This window comes from Chiloscyllium punctatum, chromosome 22, assembly GCF_047496795.1.
Source record: "Chiloscyllium punctatum isolate Juve2018m chromosome 22, sChiPun1.3, whole genome shotgun sequence".
NCBI lineage: Eukaryota > Metazoa > Chordata > Chondrichthyes > Orectolobiformes > Hemiscylliidae > Chiloscyllium > Chiloscyllium punctatum.
Window position 1 is genome coordinate 22,234,038 of NC_092760.1, and position 17,602 is coordinate 22,251,639.

Here is a 17,602-nt window from a genome sequence, read left to right on the forward strand (position 1 = left end):
CTAAAGGACTATGTCAAGAATACTGAACAGGAACAATAATTATGTTTCTAAGTTTATTATTAAAGTGTTAAAGAGTGGACAATTTAGAGATGAAGGTGATATTTGAGATTAATGATTTATTTCCTTTATTCTTTCATGGGATAGTTAAGAATCAAACTTGCCCATCCTCTGATCCCTGCTCCTGCCCTGGCCCTCACTCCTTCTTTTCCACTGCCCATACCACCACCCTCCTGCTCCTGATACCGCCCTCATTTTCTTTAAAATCTCCATTTCACACTTGCACTGAAGTCCTGGGCTCCACCTAGTGGCCGAGCCTGGTCATTGCAGGTAGTTCTGCCTGCATCGACAAGTTTCTACCACAATGTGGAGCTTGATCAATTAAAACTTCATAAGGTGAGTACTTACAGTACTTACATTTTTTTGTATTTTTTCTATATTTTAAAACAACTTATTTTAGAAATTATTCTGAATTTTGGTATTTATGTATATACAACATTTCAACTCAATGTTTTAGAATAATTTTCTGCTGAGAAAGGTCTTGAAGTACTGTATTTCTTTTATGTTTTTGTGATATAATCTTATTTTGCAAGTTATTTTATGGTGGAATACACAGTACTACACATGATCAGGATTTCAACCTGTGCAGTTTTCTTTTCCAAGCAAGAGATATCTGAAAGAACCTAACTTGTAATGAGAACTTTGATTTATCTGAGAATCTACATTTTAATAAAAGTCATTCCATAAAAGTGATCTTCAGTGAGAAATTCCAGAATCTATTAATGCAATAGAGCAGCTACAGTACATTTAAAATGAGAGTTTTTGAGTTAATTTAGTTAATGGACCATATAAAGAATTGCTTATAATAATGTTGGAAGAAAGCTAGTTTTAAACCATTTTATCAATTTGGTAATGAGTTACTAATTGCTTTTTTTTTGTGCTGCAGAGTGTTAAGATGCTCGATTCTGGCACCATCGAAGCAGTGTTTGACAAATGTGGTGTTAGACATTCAGAAACACAACTGACAGGCATCATCTATGCTACCAATCAGGTGAGTGTCACATACTGGGTTTTGTGAATGCCCCGGCAATTATTCCTAATTAAAAGCAAAAATGTCTTACAAGCAAATAAGCTTTCCTATTTTTCTTCCAAAGTAAAAATAAATCACTATAATGTAACATTCTGATTTAATCTACATTTGCATCTGGTTCAAGCTACTGCAGAGACCTCTTTTCAGTGCTCTCCAGTTGCTGCACATTGTAGCCAGTTGCATGGTTTCAGATATCTCATTAAATATAATGTGCTTCTACCCTGGTACAGCACAACATCATACAACAGAGAGTACCGAGTCAGGAAAAATTAAATTATTGTTACCTATTTGACATAGATTAGTCAAGTCCTCCCTGTAAACTGTTGTCTCTCACTGTGTCGAAAACAGTTTGCTCAATTTTACATTTCATTTTTGATTGAATCCATAGAATCACTATTTTTAGCGGTTATCAAACATAATAAAGTATATAATTGTACTGCACTGTTGGACCTATCTTCAGTGTTGTAACAGCTCACAATCGCTTTTTACATATCAGCTTTTTATTTATTCAATGCCTTTTTTAATGGTTGTCCTCAAGCAGTGACCTTCATAGCACAATGTAGTCCATGGTCGTACATCAGCCCATTATTACACGCAGAGAATGCGTTAGGGTTGTTTCTTAATCCTCTCTTTTTCATACTTATGGAAGGTTTAAATGCAGACATGCCTCCAGTTTGAAATGTAATCCACAGGAGATAACTTTATGTTGGTCTGAAATAGGGTGGGGCACCTCATTATCTCTTCCTTTTAAGTCTATTTTCGGATGTTCCTTGAGATTCTGCAGGTGTGGCACTCAATAGGTTTTACACAGTACTTTGCCAGATGCCACTGGATCTACATTTGCAGTCATATGTTTGCTATATGCTCTCTTTTAAAAAAAAACATTGTAATTGAAAGTTCAGTATTCTGCAAGTAATCCAGGGTTATGATCCATTGTTATGATGCTCCCATAAGGTTCATTATGACTCTATTGTGCTTTGAACCATGTTTCTTTTAGAAGTCATCTTGACTCGATCGCAATTGTGGGCCATGTAAAATGCCACCGTTACAATTGAGCCAGCAAATATTGGAGTCCTTGGGCTTAGTACTCGATGTGTCTTTATCCTGTACTGTGAAAAGTTGCTGAAAATGGCAATGAAGGCAGGATGCTGGAGTCAGATCCTGGCAGCTCTTTGTAGAAGTCACTCATCTTCATTCTGACATCGGCAGGGGCATGAAAGTCTACCCCCAAAGCTCTGCAGAATACAAAGTTCTCAAATAAGTTTATATTTTATAACTAGATAACCTGCTATCCTCTCCTGTATCTTTTGTCTTTTTCCATTTTGGGATTGCCATAATATTGGTTGACCACCCTTCTCAAACTCTTCAATTTGATCACAATTCCTTTTCTAATCCAATTATATTTAGATTTCTCAATACTGCATCTTTCCATCTGATCTTAGGCTGACATCTCTTTCTTATCTAGCAGTCCAGTCTCCAATACTCGCCTCACCACATTTTCTCTTTCACTCCATAAAAGTTTATCATACTATTTCAATCTCTACTTTCTTTGATGTTTACACAGTCTTCACTGACCCCTGCTATATTAGTTCCTGATTTTGCTTTTCCTCATAGTTTCACCCATCCTTCTCAACATCTTTGTCTTATTAAAATCTAATTGTTATTCTTCCCTTAATGTTGCCCTATAGCTTTTGCACTACATAACAAGACCAATAGCAGAATTGTCTTCAAGTTTTCTTCCTATCAGTATCACACTTTTCTATCGCATAACACTCCACTGCATTTCTTCAGTTACTCCAACCACATTGTTTAATTTCCATACTCCTTTTAATTTGTGAGTGAGGTATGGTCAATCATTTTCAAGTCCTAATTGCTCTTCAGAAATTGCCCTTCTCCAACTATAGCTCACAGGTACTTGTATATTCAAATCTTTCCACACAGCCTCTACACATTCACTTTGCTTTCCTTTCTCAGGGCCAAATTGATGGTCATATTCCTGACTTCAAGTGCTTTTCTCCAGATCTTCAGATATTCAAGCCATGTTCCCATCATCTCCACTACATAGCTCGATATCATCTGAAATATCATGATCACGATGAAAATATCATCATTCTTCCTGTCTTACTCAGTACGAATATCTAATCTGATTTTACTGCCTTGCTGGTTTGTATTTCTTTCAGTACTGTTCTGATTTCTTCCAGATTGATGTTAGCTGTCATCGCTTAATTTACAGCTGTTTCTTCTGCCTTTGTTCTTATTTACTACAAAAAGTAATCAATAAAGTGTGCCAATAAATGTATGTGATATATTCAATAAAGATTTCCTCTGCAATAACTAGCCAATTTACTGAACCTTCTGGATTTGTAAACATCAGCTCAGTTATATATTTGAAAGTGACTCAGAGGAGTCGACTACTGTTTTTTCATTTTTCAAGGTCAAATATGTCTTGAAATGTGATCTTATGCTGATTGCTTACATTAATTGAAGCAGACTTTGTATTTTTGGAGCATGAAGTTTAAATAGAGCTTATTAATCCTGTTTACTATGTTTTAACCTTCACTTATAGATAACAAATGACAAACCACCTAGTTCTTTTTGATCACTCAACATTGCAGTTACACTTGCAGACCAGTGAGCAATTTCCTTTATCTGTTTGGGTTTGTACAATAACAGATGACTTTCCTCTAGTTATAAGTGATGCACGTGACTGTGATTAATTTTCATTAATATGAACATACAGAGCATGAATAGGCCACCCACCCTCTCAAGCCTGTTCTGCCATTCAGTAAGACCATGGCTGATCTGATTACTCAAAATTCCAACTTACGTCCAAGAACCTTTCACATACCTCGGTTTATCAAGAATCCTCTTACCTGTGCCTTGAAAATATTTAAAGACTGTCTCAAAAAGAGGTGGTAACAGAGGGTTTCAAAGAGGGTTTCTTGACACTAAGAGAAAAAATATTTCTTTAACTCTGTCTTAAATGGGCAACCCCTTATTTTTAAACAGTGAACCCCAGTTCTATATTCTCTCGCAAGAAAAATACTATCAAATTCCTTTAGGATCTTATCTGTTTCAGTGATGTTGCCTCTTACTCTTCTAAACACCAGTGGATTCAAGTCAGCTGATTCAATCTTCTCATTCCAGGCAATAGTCTATAAAGTTTCTCTGAATTTCTTGCAAATTCCTTGAATAAGGATATCTACACTGTGCATACAGTATTCAGTGTGTATTATCTACAAGATGCACTGCAGAAATTCACCAAAGAACCTTAGACAGCACCTTCCAAACTCACGACCATTCCAGCTAGAAGGACAAGGCCCGCAGGTACTTGGGAACACCACCATCTGCAAGTTCTCCAAACCATTCACTCCCCTGACTTGGAAATATACCGCCGTTCCTTCACAGTCATTAAGTCAAAATCCTGAAATTCCCTCCCTACTGGCATTGTGAGTCAACCCACAGCAAGTTGTCTGCAGCGATTCAAGAAGGCAGCTCACCACCACCTTCTCAAGGGTAGATAAGGATGGGCTATCAATGCTGGCCAGCCAGCAATGCCCAAGTCCCACAAAATTTAAAAAAGCTAAAGCATAACCTCTTTACTCTTGTCACAAAAATCATTCCAAAGTATTTATCTAAATTGTGAAAACTAAGACTTAAGCAATCATTATATTTTGCCAAAAAGAACTGAATTTATCATGAAATGAACAGATCATTGTACCACTGCAACTGATAAAATGATCAAATAAAATATTAAAAAGATTAAACAGGTCATACATGATTGGTATCTAAGAAGCTTACTGTTAGGTTATGATGAAGAATTCCATTTGGAAAATTCCATGTAATCTGCTGACTGATTCCAAATTTTACTACTTTTGTTTAAGATTTTCAGCATCTGTGGTAATTTAAGCATTTTGTGTATCACTAATCTCTGTAGTGGCTGCCTTATAATAATCCATTCTTCCTTTGCTCTGTTTATTTCATAAGGGTGGGTTTTCATCTTGCTACCTGAGAATAAAACTGACTTTGTGGATTGGCTGTCTAGAAGTCATATTATTTTTATTTCCATGAACATTAAACTGGGGCAGTTTCTTAAAGAGTCAACTGATCCACAATGTCAGTTTGATACCTTCAGCAAGTCAAACATTTTGCATCTAATTATGTGTTATTATTATTAATGTATCTGCAGTTTTATTTCCTTTAGTTTTGGTGACATTATATATTGGTGAGGTGTAGTAGAACAATTGTGTTCAGTGTAAACTCCATGTTTGGTTTCGTAGGTCATGTATTCAGTCAATGTCAATGTTATGTTGCATTTAAATATATCACTTGAAGATAATCTTCCAAATTGTATTATTTGGTTGTTCTATTATTTTCCACAGACAAAAATCATAATTTCAAAGCAAGACACAATAGAAGTCAACAATAAGATCATGAAGTTACCCTATCAAAATGGTAAAATAAACTTTCTGTTGAAATTGTTTAGAGTCTGATTGATCTCCGTATAGTATATGTGTTTTAAACTGACATTGTAGATCTAATTTTGGATAAATTGGATCTACATCTTTATCCACAGCATGCAATGATCAAGCTAAGTAGTATCACGATAGATACTTGTTTTGAATTTCAGTCAGTGCTTTTATATTATGATCAAACACATGCTTAGTCCAACATTACCACAGAGAAACAAGTTGATATACTTGACATCATTGTTGGTTAATGCGGAAAATCTGAGTATATCTCAATGCTCTCCTTCATGTTGAGTTAGGTGGAGGATGCACTTAGTCAGACCAGAAGGTGGTGGGTGGAAAATCTGTCATGTTCCTGCCTTTGCCCCAGTTAAATCTGGGTGCCATACTCTTACAGCGATTGAGGCCCCTAAGTGGGCAATTTCAGAACCTCATCCTCTTGCTGTAGATGTTTAACCAGAAGCAGACTCATTATGTGGCAAGCTGAAAACTAAACCGTTTGAGGGTTGCTTTTTGTCTTTCGGTGGGGCCTGGATGCATGGGTGTGTTCTCTCATTGAAAGGTATATGGTGCCTGACTCCTGAGCCCTCCTTCACCACAACCCTTATGCTGTGACTTCCATCCCATCAACAATCACCAGCGGCCTGCGTCCCTCAATGATCCTGGGCACGGGATGTTCGCATAGATGCACTTGGTACTGTTTCCATTGTGTTACCATATGCAGCAGCTGATCTGTACTGCTTCACTTCTCTATTATAGCCTTAATAGAAGAGCCATGGTAAAGCTCAGAAAAAAAGACAAAGGTACTGTGGATGCTTGACAGCTGAAGTTTAAATAGAACCTCAGCAAGCTTGGTAGCCAATGTCTGAGGGAGAAACAGTATTTTGATGCAGTATGATCTATTTGCATCTATTCTAGAAAAAGAGAGGAACCATTTTACAATTTGTTTTCCCATATTCTTACTGAAGTCGTGATGGACAAACAGTTATCCTCTGCAAACTCACCCCCATAGTGTATTGCAGTGAGGAAGCAGATGTAACAGATCTGTGAATGATGGTAAATACTAAAAGTAAACGATTCAGGAGACTTAAACCAGTTTGCTGGACCAAAACAAAACATAGTTATTAGCAGTTGAGAGGATGCCTGCATGATGACTGTCTTCTCTCCTCCCTCCTGCTCATCTATCCCCAACCAACCACATGAAATGTCAAGTAACAGCTTCCTAATATGGTGGAATAGCAAAGTACAGTGAAAGATTGGGCTGGAGTTTTTTTTTTCTGCAATGGTATCATTTCACAGCTGAGGGTTTACTGCTGTTCTTCGTTAAAAGATTTCTATTTTTCTTTTTCTAATCCTCTAGAGATGGCAGAATGAAGAATTTTAATTATGTTTAGATATCTCTAGATTTTCTTCTGCACTTTAATGGACTGAAAATTAAGGAAGAAAAGAATACCACCCTAGAGCTTCTGTAATGTTGTTTGACTTACATTATGGCAGTTCTACATTTACAGTATTTTCTTGCTTTCTCTTATCAAACAGCAAGAAAACTAAACAAACTTTGAAATTGCTGGAAAAATTGAATCTCTTTTTAATTGTTGGAAGGGAATTGCTGCTGAAGATTGAGCTTTTTATAGATGAGGAAGAATTTTGGGTCACAGGCTTCCAATTACAAAAGCAACCCTCCATAATCACTCTTTGCGTTTTATCTGGAAGCCAGTTTTGGATCCAACTTATCTTTGATCCCATGGGCTGTTATCTTTTGGACCAGCTTTCCATATGGGACCTTACCAAAGGCCTCAGTGAAGTCCATGTGTTTCACATCAAGTGCACAATCTTGATCAATATATATAGTCATCTTTTTCAAAAACCCTACTTAGTCAGCCAAGGGATCCAAGGCAAGTTGGCAAATTGGATCCAAAATTGGCTTCCATGCAGGAGGCAAAGGGTTATGGTGGAGAGGTATTTTTGTAATTGGAAATCTGTAGCCAGCAATGTAATACAGGGATTGCAGTTGGGGGCCCTGCTGTTTGTTATCTACATTATGTATTTGGATGTCAATGTTGAAGGTTTAATTAATAAGTTTGCAGATGACATTAACATTGGTGGTGAAGTTGAGAAGAACTGGTCTTAAGCTACAATCTGATATTGATCAATTTTTACATTAATCAGAGGTATGGAAAATGGAATTTAATTCTGAGAAGTATGCATTTTGGGAGGTCTGACATTCTCAATGAATGGTAGATCTTCAGGGACTATTAAGGAACCAAGGCACCTTGGTGTCAAGTCCATAGATTTCTGAAAGTTATAAACCAACTTTATAAACATTGGTTAGGGCACAGATGGAATATTGTGTGCAATTCTGGTCACCACACTATCAGAAGGATATGATTGCACTAGAGAGGCTTGAGAAGAATCCAGGATCCATCGAATCCCTACAGTTTGGCCCATCAAGTCCACACTGATCCTCTGAAGAGCATCCCAGCCATATCCCTGTATACCTGCATTTCCCATGGCTGGCCAACCTAGCCCGCACATCTCTGTACACAATGGGCAATTCACCTAACCTGCATATTTTTGGATTGTGGGAGGAAACTAGAACACCTGGAAGAAGCCCACTCAGACACGGGAGAATGTGCAAACTCGAAACAGATAGGATGTTGCCTGGGTTAAACAGTCTCAGTTATGACGGAAGACTGGATAGGCTGGTTTTGTTTTCCTTGGAGCAGAGGAGGCTGAAGGAGGATATACAAAATTATGAGAGGTTTAGACAGAGTAGATCATAAGAATCCTTTCTATGTCTAAGACTAGACGGCATAACTTTAAGGAGATGAGTAAGTGGTCTAGAGATATGAGAATGTTTTTTCATCTAGAAGCTGGTTGAAATACTGAACCTGCTGCCTGAGAGGGTGTTGGAGCCAGGTTTTCTTGCAATATTTAAAAAGCATCTAAATGAGGACTTAAAATCTCAGGATGTTGTAGGCTATGGACTAGGTGCAGGTAAATGGGATTAGTATAGTTAATGTTTTTAATCAGCATAAATATGGTAGGTCAATTGGCCTTTTCTATGCCATATGACTTAATGATTCAAATTTCAAAGTTGCACTGATAAAACACATGTTCACTCACAAAGGTGCTGAAGATATAATTAATTAAATAAAACCATTTCTCCAGTACCCAAATAATATTACTTCCTTTAGAGTGAAATCTAAGTGGTCATATTTTAGTTTTAATTCAGTAATTAGAGTAAGTTATTTAAGTAAGTTATTTATTTATCAATGAATTTATTAATTATATAATCAATTTTTTTTTCAGAGAACATTAAAATTTACAGGCAGTCTTCCAGCTACATCCAGGTGAAATCCAGTTTTGGCCTGGAGATGCAAATTCAAACTCATCCGTTTTTACAGTTGTATATTATTGTTGATGAGAACTTTGCCACAACCACTCATGGTAAGTTTGGAGATTATACTGTTGAGTATTTTAATATTGACATTACAAGGAAAGGAATTTTGCTCAGTATGGAGTTATTTCAGCAATGCTACTCAGTAGGGACCCAGGGATTGAAATGTGGTTGAAGTTGTGAGGCAGAGCTTTTGTTTGGGAATGGCAAAAAGTATTACACAGTGAAAGTAAGAACAGGTGGGGTCGATTTAACTTCTGGAGTAATGTGATTGACATAATATTTGATGGGGTTTAGAGGAATAGAGATAGAAAGGTGCTAATTTTGATTAAGGAGGAATAGAAAATGAGATTGAATTGCTGTTTAATAAAGGGGTACTACTTTGATATAGAGCTGTAAGGACTCCATTATTGTGAGCTTAGAGCAAAATGAGTCTTGAAGTGAGGAACAAAGAGAAAATGTTGCTCAGTGGCATTAGAGGAAGGAGGGACTGAAGGAAGTGAGAGTGGTGTTTGGGTATACAACATTGTGAAGATAATAGATTGCTCCATGCTGGGAAGTATCTCCATCTATTTGTTATTTATCATTAGACTGATTAGGTGCTTCTGACAAATGATAGGATTGACCAGGATTGTAGGTTAAATAGAGTGCAACACAGGATGAAGATGGATGGTGTAGGAAGTCCTTAGTTTTCCCTGCCAGCAGTCTCTGAAATTAACTGATGTGTCAGAATATATAAATCTCCCTTCTTTGGAATCATTAGGGGCCATTTCTCCTCACGCATTAAATTGTGTAATGGTTGCACAAATTGTTACGACTTTAGTAACTTTGTAAAATGGATAACGTGTGGCTTTCTTTGAATACCAGAAATGTTGTTCATGTCCCTTAACTTGCCTATAGATATGATGTAGAGTTCACCACAGTTTTTCTTCTAAATGTTGGGGATTAACTTTCTTTTAACTGTGCTTCTCTCATCATTTTTCTGTGCTGACACAGACTGTTTGACCTACTTTTATTTTTATTATTCCATGCTTTGTGAACCTGGGCCATTTATTGCCTTGGCCTTAGAAGGTATTGATGAGCTGCCTTCATGGAAGCACACCAAAGAATTGGTCTCAGCCGAAAACGCAACAAAATTCAAATCTCTTACGAGTTTGTCCCAGGGCAAGATCTAGTCAATCTCTTTACTCAGATCAATGGAGATATCCTCCCAAGTGTGGAACATTTCCTTTACCTGGAAAGCTAACTTCCATTTAAAGCTGACATTGATGCACATATTCAACATCGCATCCAATCTGCGAGTGTCACCTTCGTACTTCTAAGGAAGAGAACCTTTGACGATCATACTATGATCTTTGTGTAAAAGGCAGTCATCCTTCAACTTTTTTATATGGCTCTGAAACTATGCATCACCTCAAGACCCTTGAGAAGTACCAGCAACGCTGATGTGGATTCTCCACGTTGGCTGAAAGCACAGGGATACTATGATTAGCCTTCTCGAGCAGCCATCAGCACCAATATCGAGCCTGTAATCATCCAAAATCAGCTTGGCCAACCATATGCTTAGGATGCCAGAGTTCCGACTGCCAAAGCAAATCTTCTTTGAACAGCTCAAGGAAGGCATTTGGACAAGAGAAGGTCAAGGGAAGTGTATCAAAGACTCCCTGAAGGGTTCTGTCAAAAAATGCAGCAGAGATACCAACGTGTGGGAGAAGAAATTGACTTATAGGAAACCCCTGTCCACGAATCTTCAAGAACGCCTATCGGCAAGATGATGTTGGAAAATGAATTGAAGAAAGAAATGTCTGTGATCTCACTGTCTACAACACTGACTTCTGTGCCATCAGCAAACTTACTAACCCACCCTTCCACTTCATCCAAGTCATTTATAAAAACTATAAAGAATAGAGGCCCAAGAACAGATCCCTGCAGGACACCATTGGTTACTGACCTCCAGGTGGAATACTTTCCATCCACAACCACTCACTGTCTTTCTTTAGCCAGCCAATTCTGTGTCCAGACAGACAAATTTCCCTGTATCCCATATCTCCTAACCTTCTGAACGAGCCTACTATGGGGAACCTTATCAAAGCAAATCTTAGTAGGGCGGCACGGTGGCTCAATGGTTAGCACTGTTGCCTCACTGCCAGGGTCCCAGGTTCATTTCCAGCCTTGGGCGACTGTCTTTGTGGAGTTTGCACATTCTCCCCGTGTCTGCATAGGTTTCTTCCGGGTGCTCTGGTTTCTTCCCATGTTCCAAAGATGTGCAGGTTAGGTGAATTGGCCATGCTAACTTGTCCATAGTGTTAGGTGCATTAGTCAGACCGGGGTGGGTTACTCTTCAGAGGGTTGGTGTGGACTTGTTGGGTCAAAGGGCCTGTTCCCATACTGTAAGGAATCTAATCTAAACGCCTTGCTGAAATCCAGATACACCACATCCACTGATCAACTTTTGTCAACTTACCTTGTCACATCCTCAAAGAACTTAATAAGGCTTGTGAGGCATGGCCTGCCCCCCTCAAAGCCATGCTGACTATCTTTAATCAAACTATGCTTTTCCAAATAGTCATAAATCTTATCTCTCAGAATCCTTTCCAGTACTGTGCTTACAACAGACGTAAGACTGACTGCCCTGTAATTCGCAGGGAATTCCCTATTCCCTTTCTTGAACAAAGGAACAACATTCGCCTCCCTCAAAGCATCCGGTACTACTCCCGCGGAGAGTGAGGATGCAAAGATCATCACCAGAGGTGCAACAATCTCATTCCTCACTTCCTGTAGTAACCTTGGATATATCTGGGGACTTAGCTATCTTGATGCTTCCCAGAATTTCCAGCACATCCACTTTCTTAATATCAATCTCTTCAAGCCTATTAACCTGATTCATGGTGTTCTTGCTATCAACAAGGTCCATCTCTCTAGTGAATACTGAAGCACAAAACTCATTTCGGGCCTCCCCTACCTCTTCAGACCCTAGGCTCATGTTCCCTCCACTATCCATGATTGGCCCTAGCCTCTCTCTGATCATTGTCTTATTCCTCACGTACGTATAGAACGCCTTTGGGTTTTCCAAATCCTTCCTGCCAAGGCTTTTTGGTGCCCCCTCCGAGCTCTCCTCAGTCCATTTTTGAGTTCTTTCCTATCTACTCTATAATCTTCTAAAGCTGTGCCTGATCCTTGCTTCCTTAACCTTAAGTAAGCTTTCTTCTTCCATTTGGCGAAAAGCTCTTGTCATCCAAGTCTCCTTCACCTTACCATTCCTTGCCTGTCTCAGTGGGATAAAGTTATCCAGCACTCGCAACAAGTGCTTTTTAAACAGCCTCCACGTATCTATTGTGTATTTCCTGTAGAACGATTGTTCCCAATTTATGGTCCACATTTATGCCCAACAGCTCCTGTCTAACAGCAGTATAATTTCTCCTCCCCCAATCAAATACCTTCCCATACTGTTTGTTCCTATCCTTTCCATGGCTGTGGTAAAGGTGAGACAGTTGTGGTCTCAGTCACCGAAAGGTCTGGCATCTGGCCTGGCCCGTTGCCTAGCACCAAGTCCAATATGGCCTCCTCCCCCCCCCCCCCCCCCCCACACCACAGTTCTCCTATCTGCATATTGAGTCAGGAATCCTTCCTGGACACACTTGACAAAATGGTCTCCATCCAGACCATCTGCACTAAGGAGGTTCCAGTCAATATTGGGGAAGTTGAATTCACCCATAACAACAACTCTATTACATCTGCATCTTTCCAAGGTCTGCTGTCCAATCTGTTCTTCCATTTATCAGCCAGTATTGGGGGCAGTATAGAAAACACCTCATTCTGCTATGATTCGTCAATGTGAATTCGCTGTAGCGCGATTGACAAATTCGGAACATGGTTTAGAACATAGAACATTACAGCTCAGTACAGGCCTTTCAGCCCTCGATGTTGCGCCGCCCTGTCATACTAATCTGAAGCCCATCCCACCTACACTATTCCATGAACTTCCATATGCTTGTCCAATGACGACTTAAATGCACTTACACTTGGCGAATCTACTACCGTTGCAGGCAAAGCATTCCATACCCTTACTACTCTGAGTAAAGAAACTACCTCTGACATCTGTCTTATACCTATCTCCCCTCACTTTAAAGTTGTGTCCCCTCATGTTTGCCATCCCCATCCTTGGAAAAAGGCTCTCCCTGTCCACCCTATCTAACCCTCTGATTATCTTGTATGTCTCTATTAAGTCACCTCTCAACCTTCTTCTCTCTAACGCGAACAGCCTCAAGGCCCTCAGCCTTTCCTCGTAAGACATTACTTCCATACCAGGCAACATCCTAGTAAATCTCCTCTGCACCCTTTCCAAAGCTTCCACATCTTTCTTATAATGCGGTGACCAGAACTATATACAATAGTGACCGTACCAGAGCTTTGTACAGCTGCAGCATAACCTCCTGGTTCCGGAACTCAATCCCTCTATTAATAAAGGCCAAAACACTGTATGCCTTCTTAACAACCCTGTCAATTTGGGTGGCAACTTTCAAGGATCTGTGTACATGGACACTGAGATCTCTCTGCTCATCTGCACTCCCAAGAATCTTACCATTAGCCCAGTACTTTGCATTCCGATTATTCCATCCAAAGTGTATCACCTCAAACTTGTCCAGATTAAACTCCATTTGCCACCTCTCAGCCCAGCTTTGCATCCTATCTATGTCTCTCTGCAACCTACTACATCCTTCGTCACTATCCACAACTCCACCGACCTTAGTGTCATCCGCAAATTTACTAACCCACCCTTCTAACCCCTCATCCAGGTCATCTATAAAAATGACGAACAGCCATGGACCCAACACCGACCCTTGCGGTACGCCGCTAATAACTGGACATCAAGATGAACATGTTTCATCAACTACAACCCTCTGTTTTCTTTCAGCAAGCCAATTACTGATCCAAACTGCTATGTCTCCCACAATCCTATTCCTCCGCATTTTGTATAATGTATCCTACTGTGGGGAACCTTATCGAACGCCTTGCTGAAATCCATATACACCACATCAACCTGTTTACTCTCATCTACCTATTTGGTCACTTTGTCAAAAAAGTCAATAAGATTCGTTAGGCACGACCTACCCTTCACAAAACCGTGCTGACTGTCCCTGATCAGATTATTCTTTTCTAGATGGTTATAAATCCTATCTCTTATAATCTTTTCCAACACTTTACCAATAAGTGAAGTGAGACTCACTGGTCTGTAATTACCAGGGCTGTCTCTATTACCCTTTTTGAACAAGGGAATCACATTTGCTATTCTCCAGTCCTCAGGCACTATTCCTGTAGACAATGATGATTTGAAGATCAATGCCAAAAGCTCGGTAATCTCTTCCTTTGCTTCCAAGAGGATCCTAGGATAGATCTCATCTGGCCCAGAGGACTTGTCTATTTTCACACTCTGCAGTATTTCTAATACCTCTTCCTTGTGAACCTCAATCTCTTCTAGCCTAGATGCAAGTATCTCTGTATCTTCCTCGCCAACATTTTCATTTTCTATAGTGAACACTGTCAAAAAATATTTATTTAGTACTTCCCCTATCTCCTCTGAGTCAACACACAACTTCCCACTATTATCCTTGATTGGCCCTAATTTAACTCTCGTCATTCTTTTATTCCTGACATACCTATGGAAAGCCTTAGGGTTAACCCTGATCATATCCGCCAACAACTTTTCATGTCTCCTCCTGGCTCTTCTGAGCTCTCTTTTTAAGTCTTCCCTGACTTCCTTGTAACCCTCAAGCGCCCTAACTGAGTTTTCACATTTTGTCGTAACTTAAGCCGCCGCCTTCTTCTTGACCAGGGATTCCACTTCCTTAGTAAACCACAGCTCACGCGTTCTATATCTTCCTCCCTGCCTGACAGGTACATACTTAACTAGGACACACAGGAGCTTTTCCTTGAATAAGCTCCACAATTTTAATGTGCTCATCCCCTGCAGTTTCCTTCCCCATTCTACGCTTCCTAAATCTTTCCTAATTGCATCGTAATTTCCCTTCCCCCAGCTGTAACTCTTGCTCGGTGGAGTACACCTATCCCTTTCCATCACCAAAGTAAACCTGACAGAATTGTGATAGCTGTCTCCAAAGTGCTCACCTACTTCCAATCTAACACCCAGCCAGGCTCATTACCCAGTACTAAATCTAAAGTGGCTTTGCCCCTTGTAGGCCTGTCTACATACTGTGTCAGGAAGCCCTCCTGCAAACACTGGACAAAAACCATCCCATCTATAGTACTCGTACTGTAGTGATCCCAGTCAATATTTGGATAGTTGAAGTCCCCCATGACAACTACCCTGCCTCTCTCACTCCTATCGAGAATCATCTTTGCTATCCTTTCCTCTGCATCTCTGGGACTATTCGGAGGCCTATAGAAAACTCCAAGTATGGTGACTTCTTTCCTGTTTCTAACCTCAGCCCATACTACTTCAGTTAATGAGTCCCCAAACATCCTTTCTACAACTGTAATATTGTCCCTGATCAACAATGCCACACCTCCCCCTCTTTTACCATCTTCTCTGTTCTTACTGAAACATCTGAATCCCGGAACCTGCAACAGCCATTCCTGTCCTTGCTCTATCCATGCCTCCGTAATGGCCACAGCATCGAAGTCCCAGGTACCAACCCACGCTGCCAGTTCACCCACTTTATTTTGGATGCTCCTCGCGTTGAAGTACACACACTTCAAAAAGTGTGAACTTTTAAAAATGTGCGTTGGCTGTAATGTGATTGCAGCGTCAACCTTTCAAACACTTTTTAAAAGTGTTTCTAAAGTGCGATTTTTTTTTATAACCCTTTCAGGCAGTATTCATCGCGTACTGGGTGAAAATAAACTCCTTAAATTCCCTCTAAATTTCTTGTTGTGCACCTTAAATCTCTTCCTCCTGGTAATTGACCCCTCTACTGAGGGATAAAGTTTATTTTTATTGATCCAATCTATGGCCCTCATGATTTTGCAGACCTCAGCCAGGTTCTACTTCAGCCTGCTCTGCTCCAAGAAAAGCACCTGAGTTTGAACATAGAACAGAACAGCACAGTACAGGCCTTTATCCTACAAAAAGATCAAACTAACCGTACACACCCTTCATTTTACAATCATCCATGTATCTATCCAAGAGTCACTTAAATGTCTGTAGGGTATCTGACTCCACGAGCACTGCTGGCAGTGCATTCCATGCGCCCGCCACTCTGTGTGTAAAGAACCTACCTCTGACATCTCCCCTATGTCTTCCTCCAATCACCTTAAAATTATTCCCCATTGTGATAGCCATTTCCACCCTGGGGAAAAGTCTTTGGCTATCCACTCTATCTATGCCTCTCATCATCTTGTACAATTCTATCAAGTCACCTCTCATCCTTCTTCGCTCCAATGAGAAAAGCCCTAGCTCCCTCAACATTTCTTCATAAGACATGCCCTCCAGTCCAGGCAGAATCCTGGTAAATTTCCACAGAACCTTCTTTAAAGCTTCCATATTCTTCCTATAATAGGGCGATCAGGACTGAGCACAATATTCCAAGTGTGGTTTAACCAGGGCTTTATAGAGCTGCAGCATAGCCTCGTGGCTCTTAAACTCAATCCTCCTGCTAATGAAAACCAAAACACCATTTACCTTAACAACCCTATCAACTTGGGTGGCAACTTTGAAGGATCTATGGACGTGGAACCCAAGATCCCTCTGTTCCTCCACACTGCCAAGAAACATGCATTCAAATTTGACCTTCCAAAATGAATCACTTCACACTTTTCCAGGTTGAACTCCATCTGCCACTTCTCAGCTCATATCTGCATCCTGTTAATGTCCTGTTGCAATTTACAACAGTCCTCCACACTCCCACCACTCCACCAACCTTTGGCAAACTTACTAACCCACCTTCCCACTTCCTCATCCAAGTCATTTATAAAAATCACGAAGAGCAGAGGTGCCAGAATAGATCCCTGTGGAACACCACTGGTCAACGAGCTGCAGGCTGAATAATTTCCATCTACTAACCCCCTTTGTCTTCTATGGGCCGGCCAATTCTGTATCCAGATAACCAAATTTCCCTGTATCCCATACCTCCTTACTTTCTGAATAAGCCTACTATGGGGAACCTTATCAAATGCCTTGCTAAAATCCATATGCACCATATCCACTGCTTAACTTTCATCAATGTGTTTTGTCACATCCTCAAAGAATTCAGTAAGGCTTGTGAGGCATGACCTGCTGACTATCTCTAACGAAGCTATGCTTTTCCAAATAATCATAAATCCTGTCTCTCAGAATCCTCTGCAATAATTTGCACAACCCTGATGTGAGCCTGTCTGGTCTGTAATTCCCGAGGTTATCCCTATTCATTTTTTTGAACAGTGAATCACATTTGCCACCCTCCAGTGGACAGTGAGGACACAAAAGTCATTACCACAGGTGCAACAATCTCTTCCCTTGCTTCCTATAGAAGTCTTGGGTATATCCCGTCTGCCCCAGGAGACTTATCTGTCCACAAGTTTTTGGAAATTTCGAGCACATCCTCCTTCTTAACATCAGTCTGTTTGAGCATATCAGCCTGTTTCACGCTGTCCTCACAAACTACAAGGTCCCTCTCAGTAGTGAATACTGAAGTAAAGTATTCATTAAGG

The 17,602-nt window shown here is 40.1% G+C and overlaps 1 protein-coding gene across 1 annotated transcript in view; it reads left to right on the forward strand.

Moving 5' to 3' along the window:
* The window catches only part of LOC140493878 (mucin-6-like), a 385,697-nt gene that overhangs the window by 190,729 nt on the left and 177,366 nt on the right, over window positions 1–17,602 (forward strand). Inside the window, exons 11-14 of the mRNA XM_072592872.1 lie at window positions 289–393; window positions 944–1,048; window positions 5,470–5,542; window positions 8,869–9,006. Coding sequence (XP_072448973.1) covers window positions 289–393; window positions 944–1,048; window positions 5,470–5,542; window positions 8,869–9,006 — 421 coding nt within the window. The remainder of the gene's footprint in view (window positions 1–288; window positions 394–943; window positions 1,049–5,469; window positions 5,543–8,868; window positions 9,007–17,602) is intronic.